The 14,268-nt window shown below is 52.2% G+C and overlaps 1 protein-coding gene across 1 annotated transcript; it reads left to right on the forward strand.

Moving 5' to 3' along the window:
* Positions 1-3,552: 3,552 nt before the first annotated feature.
* LOC134044216 (uncharacterized) lies at positions 3,553-5,597 on the forward strand (the record flags this gene model as incomplete). Its single annotated transcript, XM_062493331.1, is given in 8 exon segments — positions 3,553-3,744; positions 3,984-4,027; positions 4,142-4,296; positions 4,530-4,550; positions 4,553-4,654; positions 4,744-4,838; positions 4,841-4,877; positions 5,026-5,597. Coding segments are annotated over 8 exon segments (1,218 nt in total), but the record flags the coding sequence as incomplete, so codon positions are not given.
* Positions 5,598-14,268: the final 8,671 nt, after the last annotated feature.

Here is a 14,268-nt window from a genome sequence, read left to right on the forward strand (position 1 = left end):
GGGGGGGGGGGGGGGGGACTTCAGGCGCAAGCAGTCCTAAAGGGCCCCTTTCAGCCCTACACGGCCCGTCCCATGCTCAGACGCAGTAGCCAGCCCCACCCTCAATAGCCCAGGCCTCCAGTGAATTCGGCACCCCAACCCAACATTCTCAGTGTCCCATCGGCATAGTCTGCGCCACTTGCAGCTCCTATGCCAGCCCCAGTGATTTCAGCCTCAGCCATTTCGGAGTCCCCTTTTCCCCAGCCCCAGTGATTTCAGCTCTTTGTCAACCCACAAGCTTTATTTCACTGCCAGCTCTTCTGTTCCAGCTCCAGCCACGGCTTGCCACATCTCTGCCAGCAGAATCTTCTGCAGCTTCCAAGGGCACCCTCCCCGTCTTGGCTCCAGCTCTGCAACGCTTCAGCCCCTGCCCTAGAGCCTCCAAGTCCACCCCACCATGCGTATCCCAACCCCAGAATGATTTCACCTCCAGCCCTACAGTCCCCATCCCAGGTCCAGTACTACTATGCCAGCCCCACGGTGGTCTCTGCCTCCGTCGCACAGTCCCTTACTGAGCTGCACGCTTTGTATGCCGTTCCCACTGGCAATGCCAGGCCCACTTAGCATTTCCCAGACACACACACACACACACACACACACACACACACACACACACTGGCTTCCGGCTGCAGCCCTACGGTGGCCCTCACACCCAGTGGCAACATGCCGGCACGGGGGGGGGGGGGGACTTCAGGCGCAAGCAGTCCTAAAGGGCCCCTTTCAGCCCTACACGGCCCGTCCCATGCTCAGACGCAGTAGCCAGCCCCACCCTCAATAGCCCAGGCCTCCAGTGAATTCGGCACCCCAACCCTACAGTCTCAGTGTCCCATCGGCATAGTCTGCGCCACTTGCAGCTCCTATGCCAGCCCCAGTGATTTCAGCCTCAGCCATCTCGGAGTCCCCTTTTCCCCAGCCCCAGTGATTTCAGCTCTTTGTCAACCCACAAGCTTTATTTCACTGCCAGCTCTTCTGTTCCAGCTCCAGCCACGGCTTGCCACATCTCTGCCAGCAGAATCTTCTGCAGCTTCCAAGGGCACCCTCCCCGTCTTGGCTCCAGCTCTGCAACGCTTCAGCCCCTGCCCTAGAGCCTCCAAGTCCACCCCACCATGCGTATCCCAACCCCAGAATGATTTCACCTCCAGCCCTACAGTCCCCATCCCAGGTCCAGTACTACTATGCCAGCCCCACGGTGGTCTCTGCCTCCGTCGCACAGTCCCTTACTGAGCTGCACGCTTTGTATGCCGTTCCCACTGGCAATGCCAGGCCCACTTAGCATTTCCCAGACACACACACACACACACACACACACACACACACACACACACACACTGGCTTCCGGCTGCAGCCCTACGGTGGCCCTCACACCCCGTGGCAACATGCCGGCACGGCGGGGGGGGACTTCAGGCGCAAGCAGTCCTAAAGGGCCCCTTTCAGCCCTACACGGCCCGTCCCATGCTCAGACGCAGTAGCCAGCCCCACCCTCAATAGCCCAGGCCTCCAGTGAATTCGGCACCCCAACCCTACAGTCTCAGTGTCCCATCGGCATAGTCTGCGCCACTTGCAGCTCCTATGCCAGCCCCAGTGATTTCAGCCTCAGCCATCTCGGAGTCCCCTTTTCCCCAGCCCCAGTGATTTCAGCTCTTTGTCAACCCACAAGCTTTATTGTACTGCCACATCTTCTGTTTCAGTTCTGGATCCACGTAGTCCCAGCTATGCTTCATCATGCTCTTACTGTTTTGCAGGACAGGGTATTTGCTTCAGCTACATGTCTGTATAGTTTCAGCTCACCTCCTGAACCCATATTCCAGCCCCAATCTGATAATCCTAACTCCACTAACAGTTCTAGACTCCCTCTCCCATCCCTTAATGATTTCATCGCCACTCACACACTTGACATCTTGGCTCCATATTCCCTATCCCAGCCCCAAAGACGCTTGTCCTCAAATCCTACCATATTTCTGTCTCCTGCAGTTCTGCTTGCTCAGCTCCAGCTCCTCAGCTTCTCGCTGCCAGCAGCTAAAAGCCGCTGCTGCTTCTCACTGCAGCCCGGGGCTGTTGATAAGGCCAGAAATCAATTACTGTGATCACTACAGCATCTCTTGGAGTTGTCCCACCCATCCTGAAGGGATCCCATCTCTGGGGAGACTTGAGGCCTGATGCCCAACATGTACCTTCCCCCCCGCCCTTGACCTCCCAACCCTCTCGCAAAGGCCCCCTCCCTCACTTCCCCCAGGCAGCCCATGTTTCAGCCCGAGCCCTACAACCCTTATTGAGTTAACATCAGATATGTAGTAATAACAACTTACTAAAAGTTTGTAATAAAAGAGCAAAATAATGAAGTAGTTTAATAAAGGAAGCTGTGATTACTGCAAAGAAAAGCAAAATAAAACTTAAAAATGGAAAAAAACCCAGCTTTATTCCCAGCATTTCCCAGTTGTCTAAATGCAGAAAACGACAAAACGGGTGCTCCCCGGCCGCCACTAGCAGCAGCTGTTCGCCCTTAGACGCTCCAGGTCCCCCCAGCGGCCGCCAGAGCCGCGCAGGGCGCGGCGTAAAGAACTGGGCACCGCCGCCCCCCCCACAGACGCAGGAGCCGCGTCCGTGCTCACCAGCGCTCCCCGCAGCGACATCCGCGCGGGTCCCGTCCTGGCGCTGCGGCGCTCCTCAGGTCGGGCACCTGCAGCTCCCGCCGCCTCGGCGCCGCCCCTCGCCGCCTCCGCTCCGCCCCTCGCCGCCTCGGCGCCGCCCCTCGCCGCCTCCGCGCCGCCCCTCGCCGCCTCCGCCACCGCCTCCGCCTCCTCGGCGCCGCCCAACTAACGCCCGCCTCCCCAGCGCACGCTATTTATAGGCAATAGCCGGCCAGCCCAGCCAATCACATCCCGAGGCAGCGCCGGCTCCGCCAATCCCAGCCCGCCCCTTCCCGCCGCACTCTGTTCCGCGACCCCCCGCAGTCCCCTCACGGCCCGCTCCCGCGATTCCGCCCGCTGCCCGCCGTCTCCCCGTTTACTTGGCAGAACTCTCCCCGCCCTTTCCAAGCCCCAGCATCACCTGACGAGGCTCCGCCGGCTCCCAAAGCAGCGGCGGCGGGAGCAGAGCACCAGGCGAACGATCGCCCAGGGCCACGCCCGGATTGATAGGGCGGCTGTGATTGGACAGGGCGGAGAAAGGCGGGCCGGCATTGGCGGGGCCCGGAAGCTGCGCGGCTGCAGCTCATGGGAGCGCGGGGCGCTCAGCCGGAAGGAGCCAGTGCTGCTCCAAGGGTCCGCGGTCGCGCTGGGTCCCGCTCCCGATACTCCCCTCCCCTTCTCCGACCTCTCGTGCCCAGGTCCCGGCTAAAAGGGCTGCCCGGGAGTGGTTGCGGGTGGCAAAGTCGGGCTCTGCGTTCGTATCCCGGACCAGGGAGGGGCGGTGACTTCGTGAGGAGAGGGTCGGCGGCAGCGAGGGGGCCGCGGAGCGGGGAGGGCGTGCGGAGTCCGCTGCGGGTTCCGGGCACCTCTTCCCCGGCAGCGGTTCCCCTTCTGCGGGGACTTGGACTGCACCGACTGCGTGCTGGCCGAGATCGGCGCTCTGGCCAAAATACTGACATGCCAGCCCCCCGCCTGCTGCGGGCCCGCTGCTCCCCCTCCTTCTCCTCCGCAGTCCTCGGTGAAGCCGGAGCTGATCTGCGCCCCGGTGCTGCGGGACCTGCTGGGGGAGGCTATCGAGGTAAGTGTGGGGCTACTGCACTGGAGGCCAAGTGTTTCAACACTACAATGGCATAATCAACAGCATTAATTAGTCTCGTGTTCTTCATGTTCCTCGATGTTAAGAACGCTACCAGCCTCTACTAGTGAAATAACATACATAGTAAGTGTTATTGGTGTTAATATTCAGGTAAGAATTGTTAGAATTAACACAGGTAGTGTGTTAGCTGGTGTTTACCATGATGCTCTGCTTCCCCACAGTATGACAAGATCCTGAAGCTGACCTCAGATGCAAAGGTAATTGAGCACTGCTGGCCTTCCAACCATCCCCCGATGGAGACATGCTCCAGGGGTGGGCAGCAATGCAGCTGGGAATACCTTGCCAGAGTGACAGAACTCACCCTCCCTCCCATCTGCAGAGTCAAGGATGTGAAGCTGATCATCGCTCTTGGTTTTATCCATGGATTTGTTTTTCTTGTTTTTATCCTTGGATTTATCCTCTCCGGTGCAGCCAAGCATGATGTAGACAGCCTGTCTCTGCCAAGTGAGCTGCAGCAGCTGGGACTGCCCAACGGTAAGGGAAACCTTCGGGGTGGCACTGTGAACCAGAGCTGGTGGGATGTTGCTGACAGTTCCCAGCCCTGCCTCCTTCACACGCAGCTGGGGGGGGCAGGCTGGCTGCCGCGCTGTTCTCCATCACCTCCCTTCTGTGCCATCAGTCCCGGGGGGCTCCTCTGGTGCTTTGGTGGGGTTTGGCCTCTGCAGGTCTGGTGTGAGCAGATGTGTTCTGTTGTCTCCCCTCAAGAGCAGAGCATGCCAGCGGGTTGTGCCTTCCTATGAGAAGCAGAGCCCTCTCGAGGACAGGCTATGGGCCTTCAGCCTGCGATGTGAGGGGGGGTTGAGTCTTAATAGGGGTGTGGGGGTCAGTGTTAGTCACCATGGTGGAGCGAGCTGGGATGTTGACACCATCCCACTGCACAGCCTAGTCAGCCAGCTGGGCTCAGTGGGATTACATCCTCAGCTCCAGCTGAGCTGCAGGAGGTCAATGAACCTGTGGTGCACCTGACCTTCAACATGCGGGACAGAGAGTGGGAGAAGATGATAGCTGTCCCTGCGATGCTCTTCGGCCAAGAAAGTTCCAGGTGCTGCTGGCAGGTGAGGTGCCAGGAGGGGTGGCAGCAGGCACCTCCGTGGGAGATTCTGTTGGGTGAGATGCTGTGGGAGGCACGCTGGGAAGGAGATGCTGGAAGGGATATTGCTGCAATATCAGCAGCTCCCCCACATCTCCGTCCTCTCTCTGCAGAGTTGAAGCAGGCCCAGACCTTGACTGCTTCTCAGAGGAGACAGAAAAGGGCCACGGCAGGAGGCTGCGACACTGCGCTGGGGGCTGAGACTGATGCTCTCGGCTGGGGAGGAGGATGTTGCCAGCTAGTTTTCCGGGTGCCCTCGGGGCAGTTCCAGTTAAGTCGCGGTGACAAAGCTGAGCCGCGTTCCGCTGTGTCCCCGTGTTGTGCGACGTCCCGCGGCGGCCGGACTGCCTCGGCGAGACACCAGCCCCCGGTATCACCGCGCAGCCAATGGGGGCGGGCCGTGCCTAGCGGCGGTGGCTGCGGGCTCGGGCTGCGCTGTGCGGTCGCGGCCGTGCCCGAGCGCCCGGAGCTGCCCCTGGCCGGGCGCTTCATCCGGGGGGTGCGGAGCTCCGGAGTTCGCGGGCGGCGTGGAACGCGCGGCGGCGGGCCGCGGCCCGGCGGTGCCCTTCTGCTCCGATGCCTGCAGAATCTCGGCCGGTGCCCGGAGCAAGGAGCTGCGGCTGACGCTGAGCGCGCTCCCCCAGCGCAGGACGTCGGGGTCGTTCCGGCGGTGCCCCGCCGGTGAGCTGCCCCGCCATGCCCACCTGTGCTTCCTCACCCGTGAGAGCCCCCGCGTGCCTTCACCATCGGGGACTGCCGGCGCTTCGGGTCCTGGCGCCAGGGAGAAGGAGAACCTCTGATATGTAAATCAGGATTTATTCCACTGACACGACTGGGTGCTGTGCTCAAGGCCTCTGTACAAATAGTGGGCAAGGAAAAGCCAGAACTGCACATTCCTTGTGCAGGGAGGGGTGGCTGTAGAACACATGAAAAACAGGAATATAGAAAAGACCTAAATCTAGTTTAAAAGAAGTGTTTGCTTTTTATTTGGTTAGAGGCAGGGATTTTTTATAGATAATAGAAATATAAAATATAGCTAATAGAAAAATAAAAATATATCAATAAAAATATATTTATGTAAATATAATATATAAACAAATACATTTAAAATATATAGCACATAATATAATATGATGTATAAATATTTATAAATACGAGGATATAAATAAAAAATATTTTAATACAGTTTAAAATAAATGTTTCATTGTTTTTATTTGGTTAGAGGCAGGGCTTTTATATAAATAATATAAACAAAAATATAAATATACAAATATACAATAAATATATAGACATATAAAGTTATAAATATATATGCATATATAAATATATGTAAGTATATATATAAAAATATAGAATATAAATAAATATAAGTATATATGTAGGAGATAATATAAATAATATAGTATATATTATTTCATATCATATACATAATATAGATATATAAATTACAGCTATAAATATGAAAAATATAAATAGAAAAATATATTCAAATGTAGTTTAAAGTAAAGGGATTTTTAATTTCTATTTGGTTAGAGACAGGGCTTTTCAACAAATATTAAAATTATAAACATACAAATATATCTAAAGATATAAATATAGATAAAATAGAAAATAATATCAGTAATATAATGTTTATAATAAATAATAAAAATAATATTGTATATATTTTGTTATACAATATAAATTAAATTTAATACATAAATATGTATAGATTATGAATATAAATTAAATACTAAAAATTGATATTTTTTTAAATTGAAAAGGGGTTTTTTGCTCTTATTTAGTTAGAGGCAGGGTTTTTTTTGTGGTTTTGCTTGGAGTTTTTTGGGGGCATTCATTTAGGAGGATTTTTTTAAGGGATGGACCTCATTGTTTTTGGACAATCCAAGTCCCAAACAATTCCTCCACAATCCATTCTGGGGGAAAACACCCTGTGCCTGCAAGGAGCTCTGACTCTGCTTTTCCTGCCAGCTCCTAAGCAGTGTCAGGGCCACCATGACGGCTTTAAAACCCAGATAAATCCCAAATACCACACAGTGATTAATCAAAATAAAGAACTGCATTGTTGTCATCAAAAGCTCAAAACTCTGTTATGAATTCAATTACGACAATGTAATAGATCCCCAGGAACCTTAATAATGCTCTTGTTTTCATTTTTATGTCTCTTAATGTCTCATTTGTCAGCTTGTAAAACGTGTAAAAATTTCAGGGGTCAAGCAGGGCTGCCTCTGGATCGCCCCTCACCTCTGCTCCCACTCTGTGCAAACACAACTTGTGCCGAGGTCACTGAACTCATCGCCTCAGCTCCTCCCTCCAAAAGATCCCCTCCGTCTTTCCCTGCAGGTGAACTCCGATCCACTCCTCACCTGCACTGCTCATCCAAGTGTCCATTCTGTTCCCCCGGTTACCCCAGCGAGGTCCATTTGCCTTTCTCCTGCCCCTCTCCAGCCCCAGGCCGCTCCTCTGCTCGCTCTCTCCCGTGGGCCTCATGCCGCACGGAGCCTCTCCTCCCTTCCTCGCCGGCTGCTGCCAGGGAAGGAGGACACAGAGTCCCGAGGGCTGAGCCCTGCCTGCTAGCCCTGGAGAGCCCTGGCTGCGCTCCCCAGGGCCCTCGCAGAAATTTCCCAGAGAAATTCTCTGCCGGGCTCCCTTCAACTCCCTCAGCAATCCCCTCAGAAATGCCTCCTCGCTCCCCTGGACATCCCCTCGGCATTTTCCTACACAAACACCTCTCGTGCCCCGTCTCAGTGACCCCGGGCTCTGCGGCTACATCCACGGCACGACCCGTGCCCGCTGCTCGTGCTTCACCCGACCACAATCAAGAGCAAATGTTGGCTGGGCTTTCAGAACTGGAAATGACTTGCAAGCAAAAGAAATCATCTTTTTTCCTTCTTTCTCCTGCTGGACTTGCCTCTGGGGATGCGTGCTGAGCTCTCGCTGCAGGGGACTGTCAGGCCTGAATGGCTGGGAGTTCGTCCTCTTCTCCCTGGGCAAGCAGAAATTGGCATTCATTACACCACAGAAATGCTTTCTGAAACCTTTCCCCTCCCCTGCCCTTGGCTGCTACATCTTCTCTCTCTGCCTTGGAACTGACAGCTGTATCCCTGATGTCATTTCCCCTGCCTGACTTCTGCGCAGCTCCAAGCTGGGACAAATTGGGATAACTTAGGGGGGACAGAGGGGAGACTTTTATTTAGCAGGATTTTTCTCCGACTTCTAATTACACCGAAACCTTCTCCAGTTCCCCACTGAGAAGAGCACAAACTCACAGCCATTCCGGGCTGAGGGAAATGTGACACAGTATCAATAAATAAGTAACCTTTCCTGGGAGCAGCCATCACCCCAGTCCTCCAGCCTTGGCGAGTTGCTGCAGTCAATGGACCCAACTTCCAAGGCCTAACCTACATTTCCGTCGGCTCTCGTTAGAAAGCTCCCGGACAGTAAATCACACGACAGAATTTTAAAATGGCACCAAGAATAACAGAGCCCAGGCCAAACCCAACCACCCCCATCGCTGCTCCACCCCGCTCTTGGCAGAAACAGTCGTATCCTTTAGAAATCCTCTCCTTTCCCTGCTACTCAGTCCTTCGCTGCCCATCCCCACAGAGGATTTACTCCACCTTTGGCTCCCCACAGCACCTCTCTCCCCAGCACAAATCCCACTTGGCACAGACACAGACGGAGCAGACCTAAGGCAATGGATCCAGCAGCAGCTGCGATTCCGAGCTCCCCGTTCCCCGCACAGCTCATCCATCCAAGCACTCCTGGCAATCTCACCTCAGCCCGGACTCTCTGTTCCTCAGAGGCAAACACGGCCTGATGGGGCACAGCTCTGGCACCCCATTTCCTCCGGCTCCTGCCGACCTGGAAAGCCACAGGGAAACGCAGTCCCCCGGAACCTCACGTCCCTGGATACCAGCAGAGCCGCAGTTTCACCCAGATCCCAGATTCCATAGACACTTCATCCCAGCGGGGAGGAAAAGGGGAACCCTGCGGGGGCAGGACCGGGAGCCCTCCAGTGCAGAGCCCTGGTGCTGAAGGCACCTTGGCTCTGGCTCCTCAAACAGCACAGCTTTTGGCAAAGACGGGAGGAGTGGAACCGTTTCTCCGGTCCTGGAAGAGAAGAAGAGGAAAAGAAAATGAAGTCCCCCTGCAGAAGTCAAAGGATCCCAGCTTTCACACTTCTGCTCTGATTGTTCGCTGTGGGGCTGGATCCAAGACAGGTGACACCAATTCAAATATAAAAGTGCCCCTCTCCAGCATTTTTGTTCCTAACTCTTTCAAACATTAAAAGGATGCTCATTTTTCTTATTGCATTCTTTGCTCCATTTTAACAGAACCATTTTCATGCCAGACCCCACTTGTCAGTTCTCAATCCTTTACCACTGGACTTTGCACAAAGGGACACCCGGGGTTCTGCATCACAAGAAATCCCAAAGAGAAACCCCTCCAAAACCTGACAGAGAAAGGTTTGAAGGAATTCCAGAACACAGACACAGTTGTTCAGGCCTTCTCAGGCCACACCAATCCTGTCCCATCCACCTGAGCTGTGCAGGTGAGCTGTGCAAAGGCTCTCCTTCCTCCTTGGCAATTGCTGTCTGAGGCCACAGGTGTCCCTCCTGGGCAGCACCTGGAAACAACATGGGAAAGGCAAAATGAGAATGTTTTCTGTCAGAAAATGAGTAACAATGACAATAATAATCAGAACTTCTGGACAAATTTAGTAACATCACTTTCATATGATAAATACTGGCCATGCCCATCCTTCCAGCCCAGGTGAAAACAGGAAGGAGAACTACAGGAAAAGCACAGTCCCTTCTTTGGATGTCTTTCCTAAGGAGTCTCTGCACTGTATGCTCTTTGTGCTCCTCAAAAGAATGGATTACTGCTAAAAAAATCTCAGGCCATATTTTCTCAGCCACAGGCGGGACAAGGTGGGCTGCAGCTGCAGAGCCAGGGACATGCAGGACCTTGGCACACCAGGGATAAGGGCAGGGGAAGCAGGGGAGGTGCGGGGCAGAGCTGGACAAGTGAAGGAACAGGCATTTTCTTGTTCACGTTCATCCGTGCTGGGAACTTGGAAAACACGTGGTGCTGCGTGCATCCAGGACACAGTGCCCACGGTTTGGTTGTTTTCCCTCTGCTCATAAGCCCTGCCTTCGGCCCCTCTCCAGGGGAGCAGAGAATTCCTCCAGGCTAGGGGTGAGTCTGGTCCCACTCCAGGGATGGGTCTGGTAAAGGAGGGGAGTGGTTTACAGGAACTGACCACAAAAATCAAACCAAACACTGAAATGGACTCTATTAAGGTTTGCTCATTAGTCACTTCTATTTCTATTTCTATCTTCTATTCCAGCCCAGTATTTTCCCTTTCCATTCCTCCATCCTTCTAAGAAAGTTTTTCTTGTCTGTTTTTGGCTGATCACCAGGTTTATGGCTGTAAATTAATGGAATCATATGGAGGAAACCCACCACCCTACTGCAGGAATCCCAAGGGATTCCCAGACAGATGTTCCCCCTTCTCAGTGCCAAAGTTTACTAGTTGGAAAGCAAAGCAGTGGGAGATTCCAAGTCAGAACTACAATTTAAAAGGAAAATTAAGATAAAGGCAATAATAAATAAACACCAGCTTAAAGTGACAAAGTCAGAATACAACCTGACACCCTGTTGGTAGCAATACAATTAAATGGTGGGTGTAGTCCCATTGGAGTGATGGATGTGTTTCTGTCGAAGCAGTGATGCTCTAGTTAGGTCTGGTCCTTCTCTGAAGGTCCAGTGGTGGTTATGGAGGTCTTGTCCTCTGGGAATCCAGTGGATAGTGCTACTGATGATGTTCCAAACCTCAGCTTCTATCCAGGTAGGAATGCTTGGTTCCTCCCCCTGGGCAGAACATCTCACAAAGGGGTGATGTAATTTTATCAGTCTGCAGGGAGACCTTGATGGCCCATTAGCAGAAGATAGGACCTAGAGGGAGTTATTAGGGATGAGTGTGGAGAGGGTAAAGAACACTGCCCCTCCTATCTTAATAGCTTATGAAGATGGCAATAGAATACATACTTTTGGTTACATCTTATATTGTAGCCTAAGACACAAGGATGTGCAAAGTCTGAGAGTCCTGAAATACTGCATTTTGGCCTTTATTTCAGGGAATCCCTTTAGGTACATACCTAATTTTAAGGACATGCTTAACTCTTTCCCCTGAGCAGGCTTTCTATCCCCAGCCAGAACCAAGGCAAACACTGTCTTTTATTTAAAGGGTATTCATCTGGAATTTTTCACAAGCCTTGAACACAATAAAAGTACTTCTAACTTCTTACCAGAAAACAAGTTTCTCTGGGTAATAAAACATGATTCCACCTAGAAAGACGTAAGACATGCTTTGATTTGTGTTCCTTGAGCTGTCCTTGAAGAGGAGTGGTGGAAGGGGACAGAATAACTTTATACAGATGCCAGCAATAAATTATTAAAGCCTTTATGAATACAGCATATTATCTGTCCATGTGCCTTCAGGCATTTTCTGTTCTCTTTTTGCTTTTAAAGCAATTAATCTTGCAACTGCTCATCGTTTTCAGATCCAGTCTTACAACTCTGGAGAATGTGTGATTATTGGAGAAACTGGAGTGAGTGAGTGGCAGAGGAACTGAGGATTCACTCTTCCCACCAATAGGGGCTTGCAGGATGGGACCGTCCTCAGTGGGATATTTTCTGGGGTATTCTACTGGAAACTGCAAGTACCTATCCTGGGACTCTCATCCCTTTGTTGGAGAGCTGATCCTGGCTGTTAGAAAATGCATTTTCCATGTCAGTCTGTTCTTTTTTATATTAATCCCATTACTCTCAGGTCTCTCATCTATGCCACCCCTGAATCACTTATTTCTTGCTTGCAGCCCTAGTCTACTTCCTAAGTGCCAAACAGAAAATGGTGCTGCTTTTTTTCTTTCTTGTCAAAATAATCTAAAAATCAAAATCTTCATTTACTTTTAGGCTTGACATCAGTGTTTCACTTCACGTGAAACCATTCAGGCCCCTATAAATCATAAAAACAGTTCAGGTGTTCATAGCCTACCCACTTATATGTCTCCCAGCAGGAAACATGGACCAGAATGCTGCCTTAGAGGCCTGTCCAAGGAGATCAGGCAGAGGTTGGAGTTGGGGGAATGCTCTTCTCCATCTTCTGCCCACGTCAGGACAACTTTGTATGAGTAATGAAAGAGAAAAAGAGAAGGGTTCTTTATTATTTTTCTCTGTTCTGAGTGAATGTTCTGCACTATGAGCTCTAGCCTTTCCCAGCATCACCTTAGTGATTACTTAAGTGCTTCACACTCAGCTGAACAGCTCAATCACAGAGCCCTGAGACTTGTCAAGATACCACTCTTGTTGTTATGGTAGGGGAGAAGTGGTTCAAGTTTAAGTAGTGCTGCATGGATTTCTAGGACCCTCAGATTGTCCCAATGGGCTACAGTTTGGGGTTGAAGGTATCTTGTGGGTCTGCAGGGGCATGGTGGTGCAGCCACTGATATCTCCAGTAAAACAGGGCTTCACCAGTTGCTCCAGCAATCCCTCCACCCGGACTCTGCAGGACTTTTGCCTGGGAAAAATAATGTGGCTTGAATTTGTAAATAGTTTGGTATCTTGATTTTGGCAAATTTATCCTTGATGAGAAAGCTTCTCCTGGCTCCAGTACAGCTTCTGGATGCTGGGCTGCTCAAAATGCTGTCATGGGGAGTTGCAAAGCCTCCTCTGAGCAGTGTGGAAGGAGAGCCCCATGGCTTGAATGGGGCTTCTCACCACGGGGAGGTTGGAGCTAAATCACTCAGACAGCTCAGAAGACCTGCTCAGTTAGAAGGTGCTACAGATCCAACGTAATGAATGATACACAAGGTGATTACATCCAGCTCTGAAAGGAAATTCAGAAAGGGATGATCTGGATCTGCCAAGAAGGCCACTGGCCCCTGGGCTGTGCCAGCTGCAGGGTGGCAGCAGGGCCAGGGCAGTGCCCATCCCCTGTGCTGGTCCTGCTGGGGCACCTCCAGTGCTGGGGCAGCTCTGAGAGCCCTGGAGGGGCTGGAGCGTGTCCAGGGAAAGGAACAGAGCTGGGAAATTCCTGAGGGAGCTGGGAAAGGGGCAGGAGAATTCCTGAGAGAGCTGGGAAGGGGCTGGAGAATTCCCGAGGGAGCTGGGAACGGGCTCAGCCTGGAGAAAAGGAGGCTTAGGGGGGAACTTGTGGCTCTGCACAACTCCCTGACAGGAGGGGACAGCCGGAGTGGATTTGGGATCTGCTCCCAGGAACAGGGACAGGAAGAGAGGGAATGGCCTCAGACTGGGCTGGGGAGGCTCAGGGTGGATAGTGGGGTAATTAGGAAAAGAGTTGTCCATCCCTGGCACAGACTGCCCAGGGCAGTGGTCCCCATCCCTGGGGAGATTTAGAAGCCATGTGGATATGGCACTTGGGGACATGGCTTTGTCGTGGTCCTGGCAGTACTCGGGTAGGAATTAGACTCGATGGTCTTGGAGTGGTTTTCCAATCTAAATGAGTCTATTGTTCTATGGTTAGTGACAGGAGCCCATCCTGGGGAAACCCTAGCAATTAGGATGTGATTCCACAGTTCTTTAGGAAAAGGACTTGCTGCATAGAGAGGTCTCTGGGAGGGAGCAGAGGCGCTGTTGGTAGCAGTGCCTGCACAGCAGCAGGGTGGTGGTAGTGGGGTTTGCAGAGCAGCCAGGAGATGGAGCCCAAATACAAGACACCACAGATTCCAACCTCCTGCCATGGGCAGGGACACTTTCTACTATCCCAGGGTGCTCCAAGACCCATCCAGCCTGGCCTTGGACGCTGCCAGTGATCCAGGGGCAGCCACAGCAAAACTGGGCAACCTGTGTCAGGGCCTTACACCCTCGCAGGGAGGAATTCCTTCCCAATATCCCATGCCCTCTGGAAGTGGGAAGCCATTCCCCCTTGTTCTGTGCCTCCATCCCTTGACCAAAGTTCCTCTCCAACTTACTTGTAAACCCCCTTTTAGGCATTCAGCCTGATCTCACTTCTACCAGTCCATGGTGAATGCAGACTTTCAGGCTGGTGTGGAGGTGCTCTGGTGAGGGGCAGCTCTGGGCACCCACACATTAGGGGGTTTGCAGGACGGCTCATCCCTTCTCTCCTTGAGCTCTTTGCTCAAGGGCAAAGAGCTACTGATGGCCTTTTCTTGTTTGTCTTACCTCTGCTAACTGTCACATGCATCCAATGAACTAAATGCAGCCCCCTTGCACGGGGTGGGGGGGCCACACGCTGGGTCATGGGTGGGCTCAGCTCACACATCTGGCCTGAGTAAATGGACACATGTGCAGCTCTTGTGACAAAATAG

This window comes from Cinclus cinclus, chromosome 5 (genome assembly GCF_963662255.1).
Source record: "Cinclus cinclus chromosome 5, bCinCin1.1, whole genome shotgun sequence".
Lineage (NCBI taxonomy): Eukaryota > Metazoa > Chordata > Aves > Passeriformes > Cinclidae > Cinclus > Cinclus cinclus.